The sequence below is a fragment of the Pelodiscus sinensis genome, chromosome 14, assembly GCF_049634645.1.
Source record: "Pelodiscus sinensis isolate JC-2024 chromosome 14, ASM4963464v1, whole genome shotgun sequence".
Lineage (NCBI taxonomy): Eukaryota > Metazoa > Chordata > Testudines > Trionychidae > Pelodiscus > Pelodiscus sinensis.
This window is the reverse complement of record NC_134724.1, coordinates 20,230,948-20,256,465: the sequence shown is the minus strand read 5'-3', so window position 1 is coordinate 20,256,465 and position 25,518 is coordinate 20,230,948. Positions and strand designations below refer to the sequence as shown.

The 25,518-nt window shown below is 44.0% G+C and overlaps 1 protein-coding gene across 3 annotated transcripts in view; it reads right to left on the bottom strand.

Moving 5' to 3' along the window:
• Nucleotides 1-204: 204 nt before the first annotated feature.
• Nucleotides 205-25,518, bottom strand: part of FSD2 (fibronectin type III and SPRY domain containing 2) — a 34,967-nt gene continuing 9,653 nt past the window's right edge. For 2 of the 3 annotated variants that reach the window (XM_075897144.1, XM_075897145.1), the window contains exons 6-14: nucleotides 23,639-23,661; nucleotides 22,444-22,565; nucleotides 19,653-19,808; nucleotides 18,671-18,805; nucleotides 16,920-17,073; nucleotides 16,288-16,421; nucleotides 11,662-11,794; nucleotides 6,641-6,817; nucleotides 206-2,082 (exon numbers count right to left, since the gene is read on the bottom strand). In XM_075897144.1, coding sequence (XP_075753259.1) covers nucleotides 1,830-2,082; nucleotides 6,641-6,817; nucleotides 11,662-11,794; nucleotides 16,288-16,421; nucleotides 16,920-17,073; nucleotides 18,671-18,805; nucleotides 19,653-19,808; nucleotides 22,444-22,565; nucleotides 23,639-23,661 — 1,287 coding nt within the window. In that variant the 3' untranslated portion in view covers nucleotides 206-1,829. Of the gene's footprint in view, nucleotides 2,083-6,640; nucleotides 6,818-11,661; nucleotides 11,795-16,287; nucleotides 16,422-16,919; nucleotides 17,074-18,670; nucleotides 18,806-19,652; nucleotides 19,809-22,443; nucleotides 22,566-23,638; nucleotides 23,662-25,518 lie in introns of all 3 variants that reach the window. The other variant, XM_014581662.3, reaches the window with a different exon arrangement.

The window sequence follows — 25,518 nt, the reverse complement described above, 5'->3', positions numbered from 1 at the left end:
TCATTTTACGAGGAATAACGCCTTCTGTCGACAGAACTCTGTCGACAGAAAGCGTTATTGTATCTAAACTGTCCTTTGCGTCTACACTGCCATGTCGACAAAGCAAGCTGCTTTGTCGACAGAACTGAATGTAGTCTAGACGTTCTTTGTTGACAGAAACTTTGTCGACAAAAGCCTGTAGTCTAGACGTACCCTAAGTGACGTGCCAACAAATAAATTGGAACTGAAATCAAATACTGGGTCGGAATACTTCAAACTTGAGTTGGGAAGCCCTCATGCTAAAGGCACAGGTCCTCGATTCTATTCTTACTTGCTGCAGGTGTGTAAATATGAATAGATTTGTGAGTGGCAGGACAGTTGGCTCCTAAGTATGTAAGTGGGAAAGTAGCACATGCTAAGAATGAGGTCTGTGACTGTATTTACAAGCAGCGTAAGAACGGTCATACTGAGTCAGACCAAAGGTCCATCTTCCGACAGTGGCCAATACCAGACGTCCCAGAGGGAGGGATCACAACAGGTAATCCTCACGTGATCACTCCCCTGTCAAAGATATGAAGGTACCATGAAGAGCCTAGTCTGCAGTTCTGCTGAAAAACTGAATGAGAAGCATAGACATTTTGTGAAATGACTTTTATGACTGAGCATATAACATGGTTGATTATTTCACAAGGCCTCTCCTAGTGGTAAAAGTGATTCACATGACAGTGAGGCGTATTTGATTATTTTGTTCATAGACTTCAAAAAGTCTATAGCAGCTGCAAAAAATACTTTGAGATCAGCTTTATGGTACCTGCGTAACTTATGAGCATTTTTGGCTTCATCTGACAACTGTGTGGTGATAAAGCCCTTTGCTTTTCTGGTCATTTTTGTATAGCTCTTTCCTAGCTCTTAGCCTTACATAAGCGAGAATAGAAATCACTTGGTTTTTTAAAACAATGATCATCAAAATATATTGGCGTTCCTTATGCAGTCTGCCCCATCCTCACTCTGCGTGCCTCTGAGTTTGAGCTGGGAGGCATGATTCCCACCATACCTAGATGTAACTGGGGTAGCATGGGTGGTGCCTCATATTAGCCACCTTGCGACATACCCACGACATCTCATTCTCAGCCCTCTTTCTGTGAACACTTGCAAGCTTACACTACAGGTGGGACTGAGCTCCCAGTTCAGAAAGATTCCTGCTATCTAGACCTGAGGACTGGCCCACCGATGAGGGAAAGCAGGGGGCAAAGGGAGCAATTGCCCTGAGGCATGGCGATTCAGAAGGGTCTGGGTTCAGGCTGCCTCTGCCTCTTACCATGGATTCAGTGGCTGTGAGAGCCCAGCACCTTTTCAATCACTGCCGGAATGCTGAGTGGCTCTGAGGGCTACTTTGCGGAGGTGGAGAGCTGGAGCACTGTGCTCTGGGCAGAGCTGAGGGCTGGCTGCCCAAGGCCCCGCCCCTTCCACCCGAGGTTCCGCCCCTTCTGAGAGCATGGACTCGGCTCCCCTGCCTCAGAGCATAAGTTTCAGCCCAAGCCACGCTGTCCACACTGCTATTTTTAGTGCACTAGTACGAGCTTGTCCATCTCCAGCAGGGTCAGAAACTTTCTGAACTTAGGAAGCCTGTGAATGACATAAGATGGATATATCAGTCTATGGGCTTGATCTTGCAGATCTTCAGCTGGCAAGGTCTTCCATAGGAGTTGTGCATGCAGTACTGAGCCTTGAGAGATTCACTGGCGTATAAATGATGTATACATAAAAGGGAGAAAATGATTGTGATGGATTTTTGTCAGTGTGCTGGGCACAGATGTACCATGCTCTTCAGCTGCCCCTCAAGCCATTGATCATAAAAGAGTAATAGATGTGGGCATCGCGATGCCATTTCGTATCCTTAGTTTTCCAGGCTTTTCTAAAGAAAAACAGGGATGCACATAATGCTGGAAAGGACCCTCGAACGTGTAAAGGTGCTGTGCAATATCCAGGTTAAAAAAGGACAGTTTCCAGCTTTCATAATCCAGCAGGATGCCAATCCTCTTCGGGGGAACCGTAATCCTAATGTCTGGCGTTGTCCCGCTGTGCAAAAATTCATACTTATGCCTGCAAGTTTAAAATAGGAAGAAATGAACAATTGTCTGCACTCTGCCCTAGGGATGTAAGGGACTAGTCGACTATCCAGTTACATAAGAACGGCCGTACTGGGTCAGACCAAAGGTCCATCTAGCCCAGTATCCTGTCTACCGACAGTGGCCAGCACCAGGTACCCCAGAGAGGGTTGACCGAAGACAATGATCAAGCGATTTGTCTCCTGCCATCCCTCTCCAGCCTCTGACAAACAGAGGCCAAGGACACCATTTTATCCCCTGGCTAATAGCCTTTTATGGACCTAACCTCCATGAATTTATCCAGCTTCTCTTTAAACTCTATTATAGTCCTAGCCTTCACCGCCTCCTCTGGCAAGGAGTTCCACAGGTTGACAACACGCTGTGTGAAGAAGAACTTCCTTTTATTAGTTTTCAACCTGCTACCCATTCATTTCATTCGGTGTCCTCTAGTTCTTCTATTATGGGAACTAATAAATAACTTTTCTTTATCAGCCCTCTCCACACCACTCATGATTTTATAGACCTCTATCATATCCCCCCTCAGTCTCCTCTTTTCTAAACTGAAAAGTCCCAGTCTCTTTAGCCTCTCCTCATATGGGACCCATTCCAAACCCCTAATCATTTTAGTTGCCCTTTTCTGAACCCTTTCCAAGGCCAAAATATCTTTTTTGAGGTGAGGAGACCACATCTGTATACAGTATTCAAGATGTGGGCGTACCATAGTTTTATACAGGGGCAGTAAGATGTTCTGGGTCTTATTTTCTATCCCTTTCCTAATAATTCCTAGCATCCTATTTGCCTTTTTGACCGCCGCTGTACACTGTGTGGAAGTTTTCAGAGAACTGTCCACGATAACTCCAAGATCTCTTTCCTGATTTGTCGTAGCCAAATTAGCCCCCATCATACCGTACGTATAGTTGGGGTTATTTTTCCCGATGTGCACGACTTTACAATTAGCATATGCTTATCGGGTAGTCAAGTAGTGACTCAACTAGTCACTTTCCCCACCCCTTGCTGCCTCTATCAGAGAGGTAGTGGGGGGAGCAGGAGCCGGTGTTGGGGGGGAGGGTGCTGACTTAAAAGCCGGTTCCCCCAGCACTCTCTGTGGGGGGTAGGGGAGGCAAAAGCATCCCAACTACTGCATCTCTCCTTTTAAAATATACAAGAGCCACCCCCAGGTCTTGTACTTTTCAAAGGCAGAGGTACAGCGGGATAGCAAGCACCCCCCCTCCCGTTATTGACTGAGTATTTGATGGAAATTCCATTGACTACTTAATTAGTTGATTAATCAAAATTTATCATCCCTACTCTGCCCCTTGTAGAGAGAAGCTGCTTTCCATAGTTATGCGTGCAGCCCTGTCCCACCCAATACTGTCCCTTTCTGCCCACAGGATAGTTGTGACCTAGCCCTGTTTCACCCACAATGTACAGGCAGTCTCCCCCTACCCAACTATGAGCATTCTAAAATGGTGGGCTTATATAGTTGGTGGCTGCAGCCTTACTCATAATAGTTATATAGGCCCAGATTCTCCCTTTCAGGGAAAAATGAGGGTGGGGGCTATGACCTACATTTCCCCCCATCCCTGCTAAATGTGCAGAGTTTTGGCCTGAAATGAACATGAGAGCTGAGCTTCATGAAGCATCTATACAACTTCAGAAGCCACCTCTCCTCCATATAGGAGTTATGCTGTACCAGCTACCTTTCCTTCCAGTTGCACGTAGAATCCACTGGGAGTTAATCTTGCCTGGAGCAGCTTTATCCCCTGCTCAGAGCTGCAGTTTGATCGCTGCAAGCTCTGGCAGGGAAATACGCTATAAAGAACAGCCACTGTGCTATTCCACCCCCTCAAGATCCAGCCCAAGTCCCCAGAGCTCAAGTCCTGTGGCAAGAGCTCTAAGGGATGTAGATACTATTAAACCATCTTCCCTGAGCCTTTGGGGGGCACTGACACTGCTCGCGTCTGTCAGCAGATGGGGAATGTGTCCCATTGAGCAAAGACTGTCTAATTTAGTGGAGGGGTTGATGGCCTCCAAAGTAACTAGTTTTGGTTGTAAAGCTGTATTTTCTAAATTGCATCTCTGGCCCCTTGTCCCAGAAGCACTCCTAATTCAACCACCGTGGTGCTGCTGAGACAAGCCAGTGAATTCTAGCTATGCACATTCAGTTACTAGATGGTGCTCTCTTTAAGTCGAGACTCCCAAGACGCAACTAAAAGTCACACGTGAATGGCATTCTGATTTCAGCGCTGACTGCGTTAGGTGTTTGTAATGGAGTTAGACCTTGTCTCCTTTATTAACTCACAATCAGGTAAAGGAGACTGCGAGTTGCTCAGATGCTCATATTCCACCCCCCCAACCCAGAGCGCTGCAGCCAGAAACAGGCCTTTTTGCAGCCTGAGAACACGCAGCCTGTGTTCCCGTGGGAGCACTTTGGAGCGAAAATGGGAAATGTTTTTCAGCAGCGGCAGTGAAGTGATCCAGCATTTCACAAGGGACAGCTTCCTCCCTCACCACACGCTCATCCCAGCCTGCTCTCAAAGGCAGCCTGCTTTCCCTAAGTGTTCCCAGAAGCTGGGCTTGGAATTGACTCAGAAAGAACCTTGCTCGTGTCAATTTATCTCCTCTCTCCCACCAAAGTCCTTATTCATCAGATTCCTCCAGAGTCACTAATTGTGTGTCTCAGCCACAGTTAGCTGGAAAATCAAACTAACCTTCCTGCAGGGGCAGAAGGGGTAATAAGTTTGGTAGCCTGGCCTGGGGGTGAACAGCATCCCTTCCTGTGTAAGAAATGAGTCCAGTTATTAATAGGGCTGTCACCTAGCCAGGGTCCAAACAAAACTCTTGTTGTATTGAATGGTGGTGAGCATGGAGCCTCCCTCAGGTGAGGCACACTGGGATAATGCCTCAGGGAGAATGCTTTTTACATTAGCCACAGACCAGTGCAGTGCGTGCTGCATCTCCCACCTCCTCTGGGTGTCAGTAGGAAGGCAGGGGACTTGGGGATGATTTATGGAACCTCTTTATGACTTACGAATTCTGGTTGCTATGACAAAGTTCTTACTGTGAAAACTGCTGTTTTGTGGATGCCCCGCTGTTGCTATGTATCCACCTCTGGCTGGCAGGGTTATATTACGTGTCCACCAGGCCAGAGGCTATGGTGGGTCAGTAAAACCCAGCCACCACTGAGTCAGAATGAAGCAATTTGGGGGAGTGGATTTGTTAAAGTGGTTCCCTGACAGAAGATGCTTCATACTCTTATCTGAAAGAAAGAGGGAAGTGAAGAGAGTGGAAATTTCCCAAGTAGGACAGAGAGAGAGGAGATGAGACAAGGGCTTGCAGGGAGAAGACTCAGAGGCTATGTCTACACTGCAGGCTTCTTACGCAAGAACTGTTTTGCACAAGAGTTCTTGTGCAAAAAGTCTGCCACAAGAGCATGTCCACACTGCCATGTGTTTTTGCACAAGAGATGTGCTTTTGCGCAAGAGTGTCCATGGCAGTGTGGACGCTCTCTTGCGCAAGAAAGCTCTGATGGCCATTTTAGCCATAGGGGTTTCTTGCTCAAGAAAATCATGTTGCCTTTCTACACTGCCTTTTTATGGAAGAGCTCTTGCGCAAGAAAGCTTATTCCTCGTGGGAAGAGGAATAACTCTTCTGGAAGAAGCCCTGTTTTCTGATGCTATACTGTAAATTTACTTGCGCATGAACACATGTGCAATGTAGACACTCTGCAAGTTTTTGCATAAGAGCAACTGTTCTTGCGCAAAAAGCCTGTATTGCAGACGTAGCCAGAGAGACATACAGAGGAAAGTTTGAAAAGGAGATGGGAAGGGGACAGACTGGCCACAGTCAGAATAGGTATACGGGGGCCAGAAGGCTCCATGTTTCAGAGCCCCAGGCGCACACTGCAACAGAAGTACCTTGGATGACCACAGCCCAAAGAATGCTGTGGACTGGTGAGTAAAAATGAGGCAGAGAAATGTAAGAATTATTATTTTTCTGTAGATCTTATTTGTTGTGCTATTCAGAAGCAAAAGTGCTGTAGATTCCCATGCAAAGTTTTTGTATTATATGCTACCATATCATGTGCCACCTTGAAGATGTAAACCAGAAGCTCACACCTTCAGGTGGAAGTCTGGGAGCCTGTTTAATCTGTGGAATCAAATACATTCTGTATTTCTGACTTTAGCCAAATACCTGTATCATTTACTGTCTAAATGAATCCTTCACCTGGGCTGTTTCTGGTTGGGATTTGAATGCCCCGAAAGGGGGTCTGACACCCACTTTGACAACACAGGTTTTGTTTGGATTTAAATATGGGATAGCCCATTTCATGGGGAGATGCCTGCCGATGACTAGGACTCTTAAGCAGCTTAAAAGCCTTTTGTATAATGTTTCCATTATATCCATTTCCAGTTCACAGAGTCTAAGCTGGAAATTTACAGCCACACAGTTCAATGACTGGCTCAGGCTTTGTTCATCTGCCCGTCGCATAGGGCCACATACAGCTCTCTTAGCTATGGCTCCTGAGGGATCTGGAGTGCTCATGTGTTTACCTTGCTGGTGTGACAATATGCCTCATGCACCAGGATGAGTTGTTTGCCCCCAGGTACCCGTGTCTGTGAGTATTTTCAAAAGCCACGCCGACCCTGTATTCCATATTTTCATCAACTTCCACCTCCCAGTAATGTTTCCCTTGGAATGGTATCATGTTTCCCAGGATAGCAATGCATCTGGGAAAGGAAAATCAGAGCATGTAATTGTATATGCATAGTATTTAAAATGCTTCGGTCTTGCATGCAAACCTTAAATATTTACAAATAGAAGTGGAGCTAGCTGACTTGTTAACAACGTGGGTTGGTTCCTTCGTGATCATTAACTGTTATAGCTCCCCTGAAGTCAGTGGGACTATGCCACTTTACACCAGCTAAGGATCTGGCCTAGAGAATGCAAAGGAAACATTTACTCAGCCTGTTACATCTAATGAAATTCTAAAGGTTTATGTCTGTGTTTTATTGCATAGAAGTGTGTGCTGAGCTCTTACGGGAACAGAGAATAGCTTCATATATTTTTGGTCGTTGGTTAAATAGTAATTTGCTTAGAAAGAGACCCAGAGATTGCACACACAGTTGTTATATATCAGAGTGAACAGGACGAGTTTTAACATACCATAGCTAAGAAGCCAGATAAATCAGGCTTGTGAGAGACACTGTTTTAGTAATAAGCTTTAGTTTCTGTTCAGTGTGCATTCATTCCAACAGCGCAACCTGCAAGCAGCACGGAGCTAGACAAATATGCAGCAGTAGGGGCTTGACCTTGCACTTATTGAAATCAATAGCAAAACTCCTGTTGACTGCAGTGGTGCAGCATCAGGCTTTATAAGAGCCCCTGTTCCATCAGCGTGTTTTTAACTAAAAATTTACGTTGTAGAAAAGGCAAAATCTGCAGAAGCCCAGAGTCTAACCCTCTGATACGGCACAGCCACCTTGTATCATGCTGCCAGCAAAATCGAGTCTTACATCTGGTTAAATGGCCCTGAACAGTCGTGATCCATTTTTGCATTAGCAAGAGTGGGGCCTTCCAATACTCTCCCTGCTGCCAGTGTAGCAGGGAAAAGGGGACATGGCCAAGCCAACCCTTAGGTATTAATGTGTGTTTCTTCCTATGCAGCCAGGGATTTACTGTTACCTTCCAGTTCATCCACCCACACAGACAACAAAGTGTTAGAAGTAATGGGGCTACTTAATGAGCAGGATAGACTCGGTGTGAGTAAGAGTAGCAGACCATCCCCATATTTGAATGCAGCGCAGGATGAGTGCCAAAACTGCTTCTGAATTTGTACCCTCGTCACTTGTCTCTATATCTCATTGGTCTATGGGGCCTTTAGAAAGAGACTTGAGTTGATTTGTTTAGTGCCTTAAGCAAGTTGTATGTTGCTTAAACTTCTCAGCTACACTCAGGGCAGTGAGCCCTAAAGGTTAACCAGTTACATTCAGTCTTGCCCTGGGAAAATCCATGCTACAGCCCTCTTCATGTCAATGTCACAGAGGAGAGCTGGTGATAAATCACACAAATAAGTTTTAATTGCGGATTTACAGGCTGTGTTTTTATTCTGTGGAAGTAAATTACAAAGGCTTAGCTGGCAACAGTGCTCTGCTGCTTCTAGGCATGATTAAACTCCCAGCCTGCTGGGAGCTCAGTGCATGTAGAAGGGCACAAGGAGCAAGAGACAGTTCCTAAGCCACACAACACCTAAGCAACAACCACTTAAATCAATTCTGTAGTTCATTAGAAGCCCAAGTAAATGTCTCAAGACCAGAGAAAGAGAGAGTGTTGAAATTTGAAATAAGATAAAAATATTGCATTTTTTTATGAGTTGAGAGAGGGGAGAATGGGAGGACATGCACAAAGATGTGCAAGCATCCGGTAACAAAGTATTACCATAGTAATTAAGGTTGAGAAGCCAGCATGGCAAGCCTGCATCTGATTGAGAGGGTTAGGAAATGCATTATTTGTTTTCAGATTACATAAACTTTCAGAAAAAAGTTTGCTGCGTAATTTCCTTGTTGTACGTGTCTTAGTGATTTTGGCACAGGAGCTGTACCCTGACATAATAGAGGGTTTCAAAAATTAACAGCAGCTTCCAAAACTCAGTCTCAGCATTCAGAACTATTAGTGTGCCAGCACCAGCTGTTCATGTGCAACATAAAAGAGCCCCCACCCTCCGCGAATAGGGGTAGGCAATGAGCGGCCCACATGCCGGATGCAATTCGCCAGGATTAGCCCCTGCTGGGCTGCCAAATTGTTTATTTACCTGTGCACTCGCAGCTCTTGTTGTCCATGGTTTCTAAAATTCCCAATCTGATTAAGGATGTGTCAGTCCTTCTAGGCACATATCTTCATCTGCAGATGCTTAAATACCTTTGTAAACCTGGCTCTTAGGCTACTGAATTGCACCAGTTACAATGATTCTTAGGTTTCTAAGGGCCAGACTTTAAAATATATTTAGGCACCTAGAGATTTTGAAACCAATGGGAATTAGACACCTATGGACTTTTAAAAAATATACTAGAGGGCTATGTCTAGACTGGCATGATTTTCCGGAAATGCTTTTAATGGAAAAGTTTTCCATTAAAAGCATTTTCGGAAAAGCGCGTCTAGATTGGCCCGGATGCTTTTCCACAAAATCACTTTTTGCGGAAAAGCATCCGTGCCAATCTAGATGCGCTTTTCCGCAAAAAAAAGCTCCGATCGCCATTTTCGCGATCGGGGCTTTTTTGCGGAAAACAAATCTGAGCTGTCTACACTGGCCCTTTTGCGCAAAAGTTTTGCGCAAAAGGACTTTTTCCTGAATGGGAGCGGCATAGTATTTCCGCAAAAAACACTGATTTCTTACAGTAGGAAGTCAGTGCTTTTGCGGAAATTCAAGCGGCCAGTGTAGACAGCTGGCAAGTTTTTCCAGAAAAGCGGCTGATTTTCTGGAAAAACTGGCCAGTCTAGACACAGCCGAGGACTCTGCATCTTTAGGCAAATTAATACAGGTTGGACTTCCCTGGTCCAGCACTCTTGGAACCGTACTTGTCCCAAAGGAGGGAGTTTGCTGGACCAGGAGAGGTTAGCTCCTCTGCTGACAGACTCAAGGCTCTCCCAGGGTCTGTCAACAGATTAGCAGGCTTTGCTGCCCCGAGCCGGGGCTCTCTGGTCCAGGGGCTCTCTAGTTTGGCGACACCATGGAGATGTTCAACCTGTACTTTAAAAATCTGGCCCTTATGCATCTCAATACCTCTGAGAGTCTAGGCCTTAGTACCTAAGTCACTGTGGAAAATGTGATTTAGGCTCCAATGGCAAAAGCAGGGTAGGTATTTTCCTTTCAATAGCAACAGATAAAAACAGCCCCAGCTCTCACCATCCATGAATAGAGACTCATGGACACATCCCTGTGTTCCATTACGTGTGAGGAGGCATTGCCATGGCAACTTTGGCAGCTTTTAGTAATAGGAGCAGGAGGAAGGGAACTCCCACTACCTCTTGAAGCCTATGAAGTATGCAAATGTTGGATCACTGTATTTAAAAAAAAATCTAGTAATTATGCTAATTTTAGAATCCCACTGCTGCCGGATTAAGAGCGTATGGTTTTGAGCTGTTTTTGTGACATTCATCTTTGGGCTTTGAGCGCTGTGCCGAATTAAAAGACAAATGAGTTTCCAAGGCAAGAGATCTGGATATGTGCACATGGGCCGTGCAATAAGAAGGACAATGTAATTTATATAACCCAAGATGAAGCCACCACAAAGGAAATTCTAATGATGCTACAAAGTGAACTGCAAGCAATGAAATACGACGTCAAAGAACAATGCCCTCCGAATGGGTGGGGGCAGTTTTGGTGACAAAGCAGCAGCACCTGAAAGCTTATTTAAAGGTGTTTGGTTCTAAAAAAGGATTAAGTAAAAAAATAGTCCTTTTTGCTAATGTTGGAGAGCCACGAGCCTCCATTCTCAAGCTATGCTGAGCCCATGCCTGGTGTAAAGGCAAAGATGGCTTTATATTACCTGTGTCCCTAATCTGGGTGTGCTGGGGAGCTAACCCTGAAGTGAATTGAAAACTACCACCTTTGCAATGAAACTGAGGGCACGTCTACACACTAGCCCTTCAGTAGCACAGCCGCAGCTCTGCGGTCTATGTAGTGAAGATGCTCTAGGCCAACAGGAGAGTGTTCTCCAGCCTGCTTAGCTCTGTACATGTAACTTATGCCATTGAGGTGTGGCTTACTCAAGCCCCTGAGTAGCATAAATCATACCAATATAAGCTGAAACGAGGACATATCATGTGTGGGTAGTTTCAGGCTTTGTTTACACTGGCAATTGAGCAACAAAGCTTTTGTCATTCCCAGCAATGTTCCCTCTCATCCACTGGGTCTCAAACTTTTTGGCCTATTTATAGCCCATCTTTCTGTGGACCACCAGTTACTAATGGAAATTTGCCATTAATTACATAATTACGCCTGAACCATTTTGCTAATGCTGCAGCTAGGGAGAACGGTTTAATTTAATTGATAAGAAAGGAAATATTAAATTATTAAAAAGCTTAAGAGTTTTAACTTTCTCATGTTAGTTTATCAAACTTCATTTTCAATAAAGTAAAATATTAATTTGTCCAACTCAAAAGGTTTCCATGTTTTCTTTATTAATGGCAGGGGTGAGAAACCTTTTCTGGATGGGGGAGGGGGGGCACTGACCCACAGAAAAATCAGTTGAGGACCACACAAGTGAGAAGCAAAACAAACAAAATAAAACAAAACAAAAACCCTCTGAAAACCTCCAACCCTCATTGATGTGGCCCCAGTAGAGACACCTCACGTCTCTGGTCCTCCAGCCCCATAGGGGAGCAGGGAGGACTGTGGTTCAGGCTTCTCATGGCTGGATTTACTCTTTTGGAATTTTGGGGTTACTGGAATTTGTGGACCCCCCTCTAGGCTCATAAAAACCAATATCACATCAATGAACCTTTTGAAGAGGATTTCAAGTTCTTGCAAATAAACAGAAGCAGTAAGCTATAACTGCTAAGTGCCTACATTTACCTTGTAAAACCATTATCCCGGAAGGGCAAATCACATTCTAAGCTTTCTATTTCACTGCAAGCAATTGTTAATCCATCTTCTAGAACAGACAGCAAAGGATGGGCAGTGTCCTCATTAAGATAAAAGTAAGTGCCTACAAGAGAACAGAATGGTTGTAATTTGTCGCAGCACCTTGAAGCTGCATTAAGTAACATATACATAAGCTGCAATGGGGCTGGAGATCAGTGTCTGGAGCCAGAGTAGGGTTAGAGTCCTGGCAATGGGCTAGCAACTGATTTTGTGAGTTTCCTTTATTACAGGCCAAAGCTTATCACCACATCTCTGTTCCTAGCCAGTCTGATACACAGAAAAGGCTTTGTCTGGCCTAGGACCAAAAGCCAACCGTTAGTTGGGTTGCGAACAAAGTATTAAGATGTTACACGCTCTCAAAAATACAGTAGGGTGGGTTTTGATGTTCCAGTTTTGTCTCATCTAGATCATAATCTAAAAAGCAGTTTAAAAAAATATTGACTTGGGAAAGGGCTTTAAATTGTGTGCTGTGGCCTCAATCCTCAGCTGCTGCCTATAAAGGCTGATTGCAGAAACGGCAATGGGGCCATATGCAGCATCCCAATCCAGAGCTGAACAGGGGTCTTTTCGGACCCTAGCATAGGGTTCCACCAAACTAGCTGTGGCCTGGCTGGATCAGTGTGGCAGCAAGAGAGTACCAGATCATGTCACACATGCTGTCCTGTACCGGAGAATCTGGAGCTAGAGGGTGCACTGCTCCAGTGTTTCTCAACCAGAGGTCCGAGTACCCTTAGGGGTATGTCAACACAACTGAAATTTGGAGAAAACTGAATTTTTGTTTTAAGTTTTACAGCGCTTTGTTATTTTTGTACTTTTTACACCCCCAAAATTTTATCACCCGCCCGGCTGCAATTAAGATGTTTAAACAAATGTGTTGCAATGGTAGAAAAAAATTGTGTGTGTCTGAAAACTGTAGGTACTGGGGGTATTTATAATTTTTTTAAAGGGGTACTTTATAAAAAAAGGTTGAGAAACACTGTACTATCCGCCTCGGGATTCTCCTATGTAAAGAGACTTGCCTGGTGGGGAGCTTCACAAACAGCACAAAGGGCTCAGGAATTCACAATAGGGTCAATATCTTTGTGTGCTAGAATCTTGCTGTAGGTAGCATGTAAGACCTGCTGGGACATTGCCATTGCACAGATGACACACTAACAAAATTGAGCACATCTGAAGCTGCTTGTCCAGCAGAAGCAACAGGACGCTTTTCTTGTATTTATGTTTATGCTGTTAGCAGCAGTAGAGAAAGAGAGAAACATGGGGCCCAGTTCATTTTTGCAGTGCAGTTACTAGTGTGTTAGTTCCACTGATGCAAAGTCACTATCAAGCCATAGTAAGTGCTTCAAGAGAACTCCTACTTGGAGGCGGTACTTGCCCAGGCAATTACAAAGGCGGCATAGCTGGCTGCAGAAACATGCCGTACAAGGGACATGCCAAGGTCTTTTAGGGAGCCTAGAGGGATGGGGAAATGTTACTAGCACCATGACACCTTGGCTACGTCTACACTGGCAGCTTCTTGCGCAAGAACTCTTCCACAACAGAGCATCTACACTGGCATGTGCTTTTGCGCAGGAGATGTGCTTTTGCACAAGAGCATCCATGGCAGTATACACGCTCTCTTCCGCAAGAAAGCTCTGATGGCCATTTTAACCATAGGGGTTTCTTGCGCAAGAAATTCACGTTGCCTGTCTACACTGGCCTTTTCTGGAAGAGTTCTTGTGCAAGAAGCCCTGATTTTATACAGTACAACGTCAGTTTACTTGCGCAAGAACACGCAGCCAGGGTAGACAGGTGGCATGTTTTTGTGCAAGAGCAGCCGTTTTCGCGCAAGAATGCGCCAGTGTAGACACAGCCCTTGAGTTTATAGTAGGGGCTGCTAATTTTGGTTGCACATTTTGCTGGACGCTTTATTACATAACATCTCTCTATATATTAAAAAAAGTCTTTCCTGCGGCATGACAGAGTAACGTCATCATTTCACTCTACAACCCATCTGCTTCCTCCTCCTATTCCTCCTCCCCTACTCCCAGCTCGAGGCCAACCTCACTGTTTCCCCTCATCATTTGGAATTGCTATTTTAAACTTGGTTCCTACTCCTCTTCCTCCACCCCACAGGACTTTCTATGCCAAGAAGCATAGCACAGTAGCCAGGAGACTCCCTCCCCCCCCCACACACACACATCACAGGAGCAGGGTGAAGGAGGTTACAGTGCTTGGGACAGCAGCCCGGGGAGTGGGCTAGGAGTGGGACTGCCAACCAGACATATGTGCCAGCAGTGGGCTCTTGGGGGCTCCCCCGCCGCCAGGCTCTCGTGGTGCCCGACCACCCGGTGCAGCTGCCCTCACAGAGACTCTCTCCCTGCCCAGTGGCTGCACTTACCGTGGCTGCCAGAGCACCCCGGAGCTGCCTAGGGGAGCAGTCACGCCAACCTGTCTGCTCCTTCCCGTCCACTCCCAGCAGGTGGGCTGGCTGCCCTGGTCTCTGTGGGCAGGGCTGGGGTGCTGAGCGGGGCAGGCAGGACCAGATCAGGAAGAGGTCGGGACAGCGGCCTCCTGCACTATGGCTTTCCCTACCTCAGCAGGCTGCAGTGCCCCAGAGCATCAGGTGCACATGGCACTACCTGAACCCCACACAAGGCGGTCAAGCCCCCCTGCACCTCCCCAGCTGCCAGGGTTAGAGCTGGGCCAGGCACATGCCATGGACAGCAAAGGGGGGGGGGAATGGAGGGGTGGGAGAAAGGACCTGGACTGGCCCGGCTGCAGGCTGGCCTACCCTGCCAGCAGGGAGAGCCAGGGTTGCCAACACCCCCACGAGAGACGGGTTGGCATTCGCGGTGAGCAGGCCCCTCAGCCCCCTAGTAAGCTTTAATTAAAGTTCAATCTTTAATGCCTGAAAACTCCAGGACAATCCCGGAAGGTTGGCAAGCTTAGTTTATAGGCAACTGGGTGTAAATTAGAGCAATCCTCAGGCGGTTCTAACGTCACTGGGACCCAAAGCAGCTTTGGGCCAGCCCAGCAAAGAGAACACACATAAGCAGCATAAATTAATCTTTGTCCTTTGTCCTTGTCTGCCATGTGCATGCTTTAATCCTGGCACTGGTGCAGGGATGCGTTGTGCCTACAGCATGCTGGAGCCCAGCAACATGTGCTGCAGGGGTAATAATGAACGTGTGTATTTCATCCCCAACAATAGCACTTTCTGATGATAATCCAGAGCATCCATTTTAACTGCTGATGAGATTCCCAGCATTCTAGTTTTGTGTTTACCATTCCCAGTAGTATCAGGAGTTTGCATAATGTCGACTTTGTGAAGAGAAATCGCTTGGCACTAATCCCAAGGGAAATCAGCATAATCAAAATGCAGTTACTTCAATGCAAGTACAATACAAACAACAGCATGGCAATTATTGGCATGTGTTACCGAAAGCAAACATATGCAGTGCAAGCAGACGTCAAGCAGCTGTTTGTAATTTCAAACACCTAGATTGATTTATGCAGGTTGAAATGTCACACACTTGAGATAATAGCATGATTACAACTGTAGTGGAAAGGGAACCAGACCACATAATCATCCTCATAGCCAACAATAGAAATTCGGTGCGGGGGGATTTTTGTAAGTATTACGAGAAGTGCAGATTGACTGAATCTTCCATAATTCCCAGAAGCGCTATCTTTACACAGCAGTAACGCTAGGAGTAAAGTAAAATTACCAATGGTGGTTGTAGCTGGGCAGCACCCACAGTTACTGGGTTGATTTAGTCTCTCAGCAGCATTTCGAAATAGTATTTTTAAGCAACACATATAATGGCCAGTAATAGAGATGTAGCCGTGTTAGTCTGGGCTGGCTGAAACAAAAGACAGGGCTATGCAGCACTTTAAAGACTAACAAGATGGTTTATTAGGTGATGAGCTTTCGTGGGCCAGACCTACTTCCTCAGATCAAATTGTGGAAGAAAATTGGCATGACCATATATACCAAAGGGATACAATAAAAAAAAAGTGAACACATAAAATTGACAAATCAGATTTTAGAACAGAGGAGGGGGCCTTACGAATGGGCCTTAACAAATATGCTAATTATCTTATCCATTACAAAGATAGCTTCCCCAATTATCACCCCTAATATCATTATCTCATAGACACTAACCTCCCCCCTCAGTTCTAAAATCTGATTTGTCAATTTTATGTGTGTTCACTTTTTTTTTTTATTGTATCCCTTTGGTATATATGGTCATGCTAATTTTCTTCCACAGTTTGAGCTGAGGAAGTGGCTCGAAAGCTCATCACCTAATAAACCATCTTGTTAGTCTTTAAAGTGCTGCATAGTCCTGTCTTTTGTTTCATATAATGGCCAGGCCTCATTCAGAACTGTAGAGTTAAGATGATATATTTACTACTCAAAGAAATTCAGTTCACAAAAAGTACCACACGTGTAACTAGACAAGAGAGAGTTTGGGCCAGATCCAGAGCCTGTGGAAATCAATGGCAAACTTTTCCATTGATTACAGTGGGCTTTGAATCAGGCTCTTAAAGATGCCTACAGATTTATCACCGCACCTGTGGTATGGATAGAAATAGGCTCACTTCTCTCACTGGGACCACCCATGTTTACAGCTCTTACAGAGATAAGATAACTTTGTCCTGGCTGCAGCTGAATTAGAGCTTCACAGTTAGGAATTCCAACAATAGATCTGTTGAATATAAAGAAATGGAAAACTGTAACATGCAAAATAAAGGTACATTCTTGTCTGTAAACTGAGAGCAATTTATTTTACTCTTTTCATCTTAGTTGCCAGCACAGTGAACATGGGGGGATGCCTGTTTATTCAGATTTTAAAATTACTGCATGTCCGCCACATTTCAATCCCTTGTAATTTAAATTGCGCATAAAACATTTGTACAATCAAATTTACTAACATCACAGAACGTGAGGTCACCCTTATGTGGAAAGCAAATTTTTCAGTTTGCTTTCTGAATATATTCACACCAAAATATAATAGGAATAGAACTTATCCAATCAGGGAACATGCTCATCATTCTCCAACGCTTGTGCTATGCATCATCCACATGTGTATTTCAGGGTATATTGTCTCATCTTTTCAACCTACAAGTGCTTTGAAATATACAGCATGCCATATAACAAGGGGTCGTTTTGGATCCCCAGGCGGTGTGATAGAGGACTGACTCACTCTGTAATGATATCTCCATTCTCTCCATTTATTAGTTTGGACAATTCAACTGTGTAGGAGTCAACAGGATTCATGTTTCCAGATTCCCAACACACCAGTGCTGCATTTTCACAGCTTCGGCTTTCTTTTCTTTTAAGGATAGGAGGTGAAGGCGCTAAAATGCAGATAAAATAGAGTCTAAGCCATTTTGTTATGGGATTTGCTATTTGTTTGAAAATAACGCTCTTAGGTTGTTATTGTTGTTGAATTTCCATAGAACTGATGTGATATTAAACGGTAAAAGGAACTCATTCATGACTTCCCCAGTGAACAGAAAACTCTTGGGCTGATAAATGCTAGTGCTACTCAGATATGTTATTGAACTGTTAAAGTCATATAGCAACCACAAGGCAGTAGATCAGAAAGAAATGTGAATGCTCACTGTTCTTTTTCATGTCGGTTTATCCTGGCCATTGACGTTTATCTTCACTATATGGATTATTAATTTAAAACAGCTGAGCATCAGACAGCTATCCTGAGGTCCAAGGAGATCTGGCGAGAGGACTTCCTGCTCTAAATTGCTCTTCAGAAGTTAGATGCCAATGTGTTAGGAAAGAAAACAGCAAACCAGGGACTGTGCTTGATTCTAATGCATTTCAGATTTTGTGATGTGTTCTGTGGACGCTACTTAAATTGTCTCTCATCCAGAGATGGGCAACAACAAATAGTGGGTGGGTCGCATGAGCAGCAGCAGCCCGTGGCCCACTTGAGTTCCACCTGTGGCCCTGTGGCCCACTGGCTATCCTCCCACCCCGGGGGCTTCTCACGCACTGGGGTATCAGAGACCTGCACTTACCTGCTCCTCCCCCTGCCTCCCAAAGCTGGAATGCCATGAACAGCTGATTTGTGGCCTTCTAGCTCTGGGAGGGAGGGCGAGGAGTGGGGAGGGAGCACAAATCGGGTGATTCATGGCTCCACTGAAAATGCTGGGAGGGAGGGAAGGAGCAGGTATGTTCAGGACTCTGATACCCCAGTGCGTGAGATGTTCAGGGATCTAGTGCACAAGGTATATGGGGAAGGGATGAAGTCAGGGGGTCCATGGGCCACATGTGGCCCACAAACTGCAGGTTGCCCACCACTACTCTAGTCTGACAGCACTGCCTGTTCAAAAGTGCTCTTTGCACTCACATTTACCAATACATTAACCCTGAGGATTCCTGAATGTTGGTGGAGTTTGGAGCCAAATCCAGCTATCATGACTGGCCCCCCTCACTCTACAATGGAACCAAATCCCTGGATCTGAACATACCAAAATATAGGGGATGCTGAGATCTGGATCGGAACCTTGCGACTCTGGCTGATCACTAATCAAAATCTAATTTACTGCCCTGCAATTACAAAGAGCTCACTGACGGACAAAATGGCAAAACCTGTGCAGAGAAAGTAGTATTGTCCATTATTTGGAGATGGAAACCAGCAGAGCTGCAGACATTCCAGTCCCAGCTTAGTCAAGACCTTGTTTTGTGTCCTGGAATAAGTCATTTAACCTCCATGCCTCAGTTTCCCATCTCTAAATGACCATAATGGGCCTCATGCCCTTTCTCTATTCTAATATAAATCAGGGTAACCCCACTGAAGTCAATGGAGTCATACCACACTAAATTCAAACTGATTCTGCTGGCTTGGTGCTTTAAGTATTATTATTATAAAGTCCAGAGAGTCATCATTATGATAAGTCACTTACTCATATTATAGTCATGAAAAACATTTACCTGTCACATAAACTGCTCGTTCGCTCACTGGACTGATGCCGGCGGCATTTAAAGCACTGACCCAAAATTCATATTGTGTATTAGGCACCAGGTTCATTACTGTGCAGTATGTTTCTTTCACTTTCAGCATCAGCTCTGAAATGAAAAAAACACCAGGTATCCATTCCGCAGTTCCTTGGACATTCCACCTTCCGACTCACCATCCCAAGTGAAGGAGAACATTGCTTTTTGTTGCCTCTTGTGAGAGGAGTGTTGCATCATTCTTCTGTCTTGTTCATTCAATTAGCTCTGAGATCACATTGCTCACTCAGTCACAGTACAGTTGCTGATACCTTAGTACCTTTAGATCCCCTAGTACTTCATCCATCATAAACGGGGACATAAATGCAATGAAGCATCCTCTTCTGTAGTATTAATACTACCCAAACAAAACAAAAATGAATGGCTACATCTTGGTCACCTGTCACTGGAGTTTCTTCAAAACGGATGCTGCATATTCCACAATTTATCCCAACAGTGGAAACATGCAAAGACCATTCAAAGATTGTTGTTTTCATTATTTGAATCTTATAAAGTTCATATGGGTTCTGCTTTCCTTTCTAACCAGCCCGTTCAGGCATGCTCAGGCCTCCATCTATGCTGGGAAATGGACTGGGCTCTGGAATTGTTTTCAACAGGAGCACATACAGATAGTATGAGCTAATGCCGTTTTGTAACTGGGGTGGCTGGCAGGTGGGGAGAGTTGCAGCCTATTATTGGCATTGAGCTACACTGCAAAGTGAATGTAGTTTTTAAGTTGGCACATAGATAATATAGTGATCTATGTTCTAAAATACCTCAAGGTAGATCAGCTACCCATCCCCAAGCAGTAGCAGCAGCAGGTACAAATGTATTCACTGAAGCCCTTTGTGAGACCAGTTTCAGGAGCCAGTTGCTTTCTGAACTGGAGCCTATGGGTATCCCTGGATCTGTGCCTTCTTACCAGCTTGCTCCTCACTAGGTGTGTCGTCGCTGACTTGTTTGTAATACAGCTGGTAGAATTCGACGGTGTCGTCTGAGAACAGGCCCCAGCATATTCTCACGGAGGTGCCAGTTGCTGAGTTGGGAGCCTGGGGATTTATCACTGGAGCAGAAGGAGCTGAAATGAAGACAGATGTTTTTGTTTATGAACACACGTCAGCAAGGAGAGGAACAGACACCCTCTTTAATAGAGTATTACATGGCATGAGGGTACTTTCCCTCAGTGGAAGCATGGTTTGTTATCCCCAGTTGAGACAAAATACACAAAGGTATCTAGTGTACACTGACAGTCCCATTTCAAACAGTGCTATAGTAATGTGGAAACCTTTCAGAGCACATCAGCAGGGAGCACATAGAGCTGTTAGAATACACAACATTTAGGCCATGTCTAGACTGCAAAGGTAAGTCGGAAAAAGATACAATTTGCAAAAATCCACAAAGATTTTTTGTGGTTGAAAGAGGCATTTCCCAAATTTGGCGTGTCTACACGGCACCAAATTTCAGAAAAACATGCTTTTTCGACACATCCCTTCTTCCTCGTAAAACAAGATTTACTGGGATGGCAAAAGAGCGTGTCCGCTTTTTCAAAATTTTTTCCAAAAAAGTGGACATGTTCCTTGGGTGCAGAATTGCTTTTCTGGGATGCCTCCGGTACCTCTATGCTACACATTACTGTACTTCATAGGCCACCCGCATATTAACACAGAGCCCTGTTTCCACCCTCATGCATGCTAGTGTGCATCATAAGTAACACCACTAAAATCAAGGGTCTAAAATGGGTAGGAACCAGATTTAGATCCCCTAGTACTTGATCCAAACTCAGCCACTACCTGGGATTTGCTTTCAGGCAACAAAAACATAAACCTCTCCTAAACTTGGTTGTCCCTAAGAGTTAGACTGAAAGCTGCTGGCCTAGTGCATATAGGTGACTTTGAATGAGGGAGGGAAAACTGGAAACTTCACAAGCTGCCCAGTTAACAGGATGAAGGATGCCGCAGCAGAGAAGTCTGTAGTGATCTGCACTATTGCCAACAACAGATAAAGCTTTTAGTTCCAGTATTAAGAAGCCACTGGTGATAATGCTGAATGCACAAACTTGAAGGAAGAACATGTCAAGCACTTGGCTTGCATAATGTTCAAGGGCAAACAAGTTACATAGCAAATAGTTCATTGCACCAGTAAAACTTTTTAAAGGTGACCAGGAAAAAAGAAAAAAAGCATAATGCCTTTTCTGGGTCTTTGTGCTATATAAAGGAGACCTGAAAGATCTTACTTTCTATGGGGATTTATCTCTCTCTCTCTCTATCTCTTTTTATTTTAATAATTAGAAAACCAAACTTTATGTACCCTCTTTTTCTTTGAGGACTCCAAGGATGACTGGAGAATTACAGAGTCCTATCAGGAGAGCAAGCAACTAAAATCTGATTAATTGAGAGAAGTAGTTCAGACTGTTTTAAACTTTGGGGTTTTGTTATTTATTAATCTCTATTTATACAATGGTCTAGAAGGAAAGACAAGCTTGTTATAAAGGACAGGTCTGAACCCACTTCTCTGAGTCTTCCAAAAAGTCACCCAGCAAACCTAGGGAAGACCACACTTGACAGTGTTGATAATTCCAAGATTTAAAAAAACCAGCAAAAAATCTATGGGTATGTCTAGACTAAATGGCTCCATCAACAGAGCCATGTAGATGAGTTTACTAGACATAAGAAAATGAAGCGGCAATTTAAATAATCACCACTTCATTTACAAAAAAATAGCCACCGCGCTGTGCTGATAAGCTGTTTGGTGGCACAGCGGGGCAGTTTGGATGCACCGCGGTCGACAAGGGAAGCTTTTGTCGACCGCTCCGGTAAACCTCATTTCACGAGGCATACCGAGCGGTTGACAAAGGCTTCCCTTGTCGACCGCAGGGCATCCAGACTGCCCTGCTGTGCTGCCAAACAACTGATCGGCACAGCGCAGCGGCCATTTTTATGTAAATGAAGCGGCGATTATTTAAATCGCCGCTTCATTTTCCTATGTCTAGTAAACTCATCTACATGGTTCCATTGACGGAGCCATGTACTCTAGACATACCCTATGAAAATAACTTCGAAGCTAATTTTATCTATCTACTATATATTATGGAAAGCTTTTGTCTGTCTGTCAGTCCATCTATTTGTACATCTGTTTGTTCAAGAACGCCCCCTACAAAGTAAGAGCTAGAACCACCAATTTTGGTATGCAGCTTCCTCTTTTCATAACTTAAAGGAGGATAAGAGTTTGGCTGTGCCAGGACAATGGGATGTGCCTGCAATCCAATTGTTTCTCATCAAATGGAAAGGGAGAGGGCCTGATATCAGGGACAGTTATACTCCAGAATGACCATGAAGGGGGGCAGCAAGCACAGCAGAACAGTTATATTCTAAAATGACCACAGGGGCATCAAGCATGCCAGCCCCAAAGAGCCACCACTGCCTGGCTCCTATACCCCCCTACACCTCCAGCTCCCTGTCCTCAGCCCCCCACATCCCAAAGCCCTGCCCTGACGCCCGCATCACCCCAACCCCAGACCTCTGCCCTGAGCCCTCCTTAAGGACCTAGGCAATGCCAAGTCAATGGGCTAGTCATAAATATACAAGCAAAATATATAAGCAAACAACTTTGTGTCCTTGCAAGTTCCCTTTAAAAGAAATAACAGGCTTCCATTCACATGACACTAAACGTGAATTGTAAAAAGGATTGAAATGGTGGACAAATAAAACAAATACCTGACATGGTATTAATGGAATCCATTAGTTGCTGAATATCAGCGAAATCTATGACTCTGTCTCCAAAGTCTGGCAGTGCTGAAAGCTCTAAATCTATATCTTTTTTTAAGAACTCTCCCAGCCTGTAAGTGTAAAAGAGACTAATTCATATAAGACGACAGTACCATCCTCTCTAAGAGATCCTTCAGTGAATAACGTCAGTGTTAATAAGAAGAGAGAACTCTTTATTTTATTATTCAATAGAGGCTGCATTTTCTGACACTAAAAAGAGAGCAAAGTCCTTTCTTAAAACGTCTAGATAGTTGCACAAGACATATTTTGGCTTCCATTTGTCACTTAGCTTATATCATTTATTCAGAAATGTATTTCTGGGCATGCATAAGATTATTGCTCACATTTTCTTATATCCAAATTGGGCCAAATCTTGCCACTAGTCCTTCAATCTAGTCCATCCCCTAATCATTCTTCAGCTTGCAGTGGTTTGACTGGCATGTAATTCTAAAGGAAGCACATTTTGCCTCCATAAACTGTCTTTGTGTTTATTATTCATAGTCCAGTAACAAAGTCAGGCCCCTTTGTACTAGGTGCTGCACAGTTATGAAAAAGAGGCTCTTTTTCTCCTACTTGTTTTTATGATGAATTGAAGTGAACTAAATGTACATTTTGCAATTGATTTGTCACATCCCAGGGCTCTTTCCTGACCATTACTACATTTCATGCTATCAGTTTTGAGGACCCTCAGCTGCATTTAGTAAATCTCCTTATTGCTGTATGTATAAGCTTGTTACTAAGCTATGTATTTAGAAAGCCCAGCTGCAGCGGATTTTGTATCCAAAGCATTTCTTTAAGATTTTGAAAGCAATCCTGTTTTTCAGTCATTCCAATCATTTTTCTATCACTAAACCCAGGTGACATTGGTTTAGTTATGCTCTGTCTCTTAGATCTGTGCTTATTAAATTAGTTCTGAATCAGTTTCAAGCTGTTGAACTTGTTTCGGAGACTTTTCCAGTTCAAGTTTAAATTAGAATGATGAAAGATTTCAAGAGTTCTAACTCCTAACTTCAGTAATCTTTGGTGTGCCCCTATCAAAATCGTCACAAAATTAGTAAATACTTGAGAACACAGCATGCTCACGATTAGCATTTCAGATTATTTTGGATGTGTGAAAAGCAAAATAAAATATTATTGACATTACCTGTCCACCACAGGTACTGCAGCCTGCAAAAAAAAAAAAAAAAAAAAAAAAAGAGAGAGAGAGCAAATAAGATAGAAAATCTTCCATTTATGCAGCACAATCAGGGCCGAATTAAGAGCTTTAGCGGCCCAAAGCACTGAAAAGATGGTGTCCCCCCATAATTAATTCAAAATAAAAACAATACTATACCGTAAAATAAAATTTTATTTTTTGAAATGACACAAAACTTACATGTATGCTGAAATTAAAATAGCTTCTTTCTAGATTGTCTGATTGCAAAATTCTGGCTAAGTTCATCGAAGCTGACTCGACAAAGCATGTCCGCTTCCATACACAATAGGGAAAATGAATCAAGTATGTCCTGACACATTGTTGTTCTCTGAGGGTTTTTTATTCTTTTCAGCTGAGAAAAAGAGCGTTCTGCGGAGTTCTGATTTTTCCCATGATGACTACTTTGATGCTTTTTTTGGAATTATCAAATATCAAATTTTTTGATAAGCACGTGCTTAGTCTGCCTATTGGGTAACCCAGCCCTGAGCACAATTTAGCTTATTAATCCAAATGCACACTATGCAATATCACACATGTGAGCAAAAATGAAGCTCTGGCTTTCTCTTATTTTCAGAAGTTTCAGGGAGTAGCTGAGTTAGTCTGTACAGGATAAGCTTAAATAACAACAAATGGTCTGGTAGCACTTTCTAGACTAACAAAACATGTAGATGGTATCATGAGCTTTCATGGATACAGCCCACTTCTTCAGAAGACCAGAGTTTTGAGTTTAGGATGTGCAGGCCCAAAATAAATAGGGGAGAAGGGAGGGAGAGGGGGAGAAGGAAAAAAAAGGAGGGGGACGGGAAACATGGAGCAGAGGGTATGGAAATATCAAAGGGAAAAACAAGAAGGCAGAACTGGGAATCAGTAAGCACCTGAAGATTGGGTAGTTAAAACAAAGCAGATAAGAATCAAAGGAAATGCCAAACTGCTCTGGACTATTTCCAATGAGGCACCTGAAAAGGGGAATGTCATGAAAAGAGCTCAATAGACCAGACCAAAATGATCAAAGTAGAAGGGATCCATGAGTTGCACTTCAAGTGATACATGAGTGTTTGTTATGTTTTGTAATGTCCAGCTCAGACATAGCTGCAGCTATGCTATGGAATTGCCCCCTCTCCCAGTGGACCTCCACCCACCAATCATGGGACAGCTCAGGTAAGAGTGATCACTCACTGACTCTGAGAATGCCTGATATCTTCCCAGGGGAAGGCACCTGTCAAAGAAAAATATTTCTCTGAAGTTGCTTCAATGTCAGGTTTCATTAATGATTTTGCAGCTGTCCCTAATGGATGGAGGTGGGGCCGGCTGTTTAACTGCATATTTGAACTTCCTGGAAAAATGAGCAAAACAGAGCAAAGGGAGACAACATCCTGGTGCAGCAATTGTATTAATCTGCCTGCAGACTAGAACATGAACACGAAAATTGTATGAGCCAATAAACACCACCAAGCCCTTCAAAACTTTCCCAAGTGGTTAGACCTGGGGAACAAACAGTATTTTCTCCAAGTCAGAATGACATGTGTGACTCATGAAGTTTACCAGGGACAAACCTCTGCTGATGTGATGCTAGTAATGTTGAACTGACGGTGATAGAGTCTCAGAGGGGTAGCCAAGTTAGAGACTAACCAGACTGAGTCAGTGCCATGTACACAGCACCTAGAGCACTAACATCAGGGCTGTCCTTAGGATGTATGGGGTCCTTCGCAGACCTATTTAACTGGTGACCCTATGCCCTATGGCAGCTGGGGGGCAGTGATGTTTTTTTAGAGAGATGATTTTATAATCTATAGCAACAACCTAATGAAATATTTTTAAAACAAATTTTA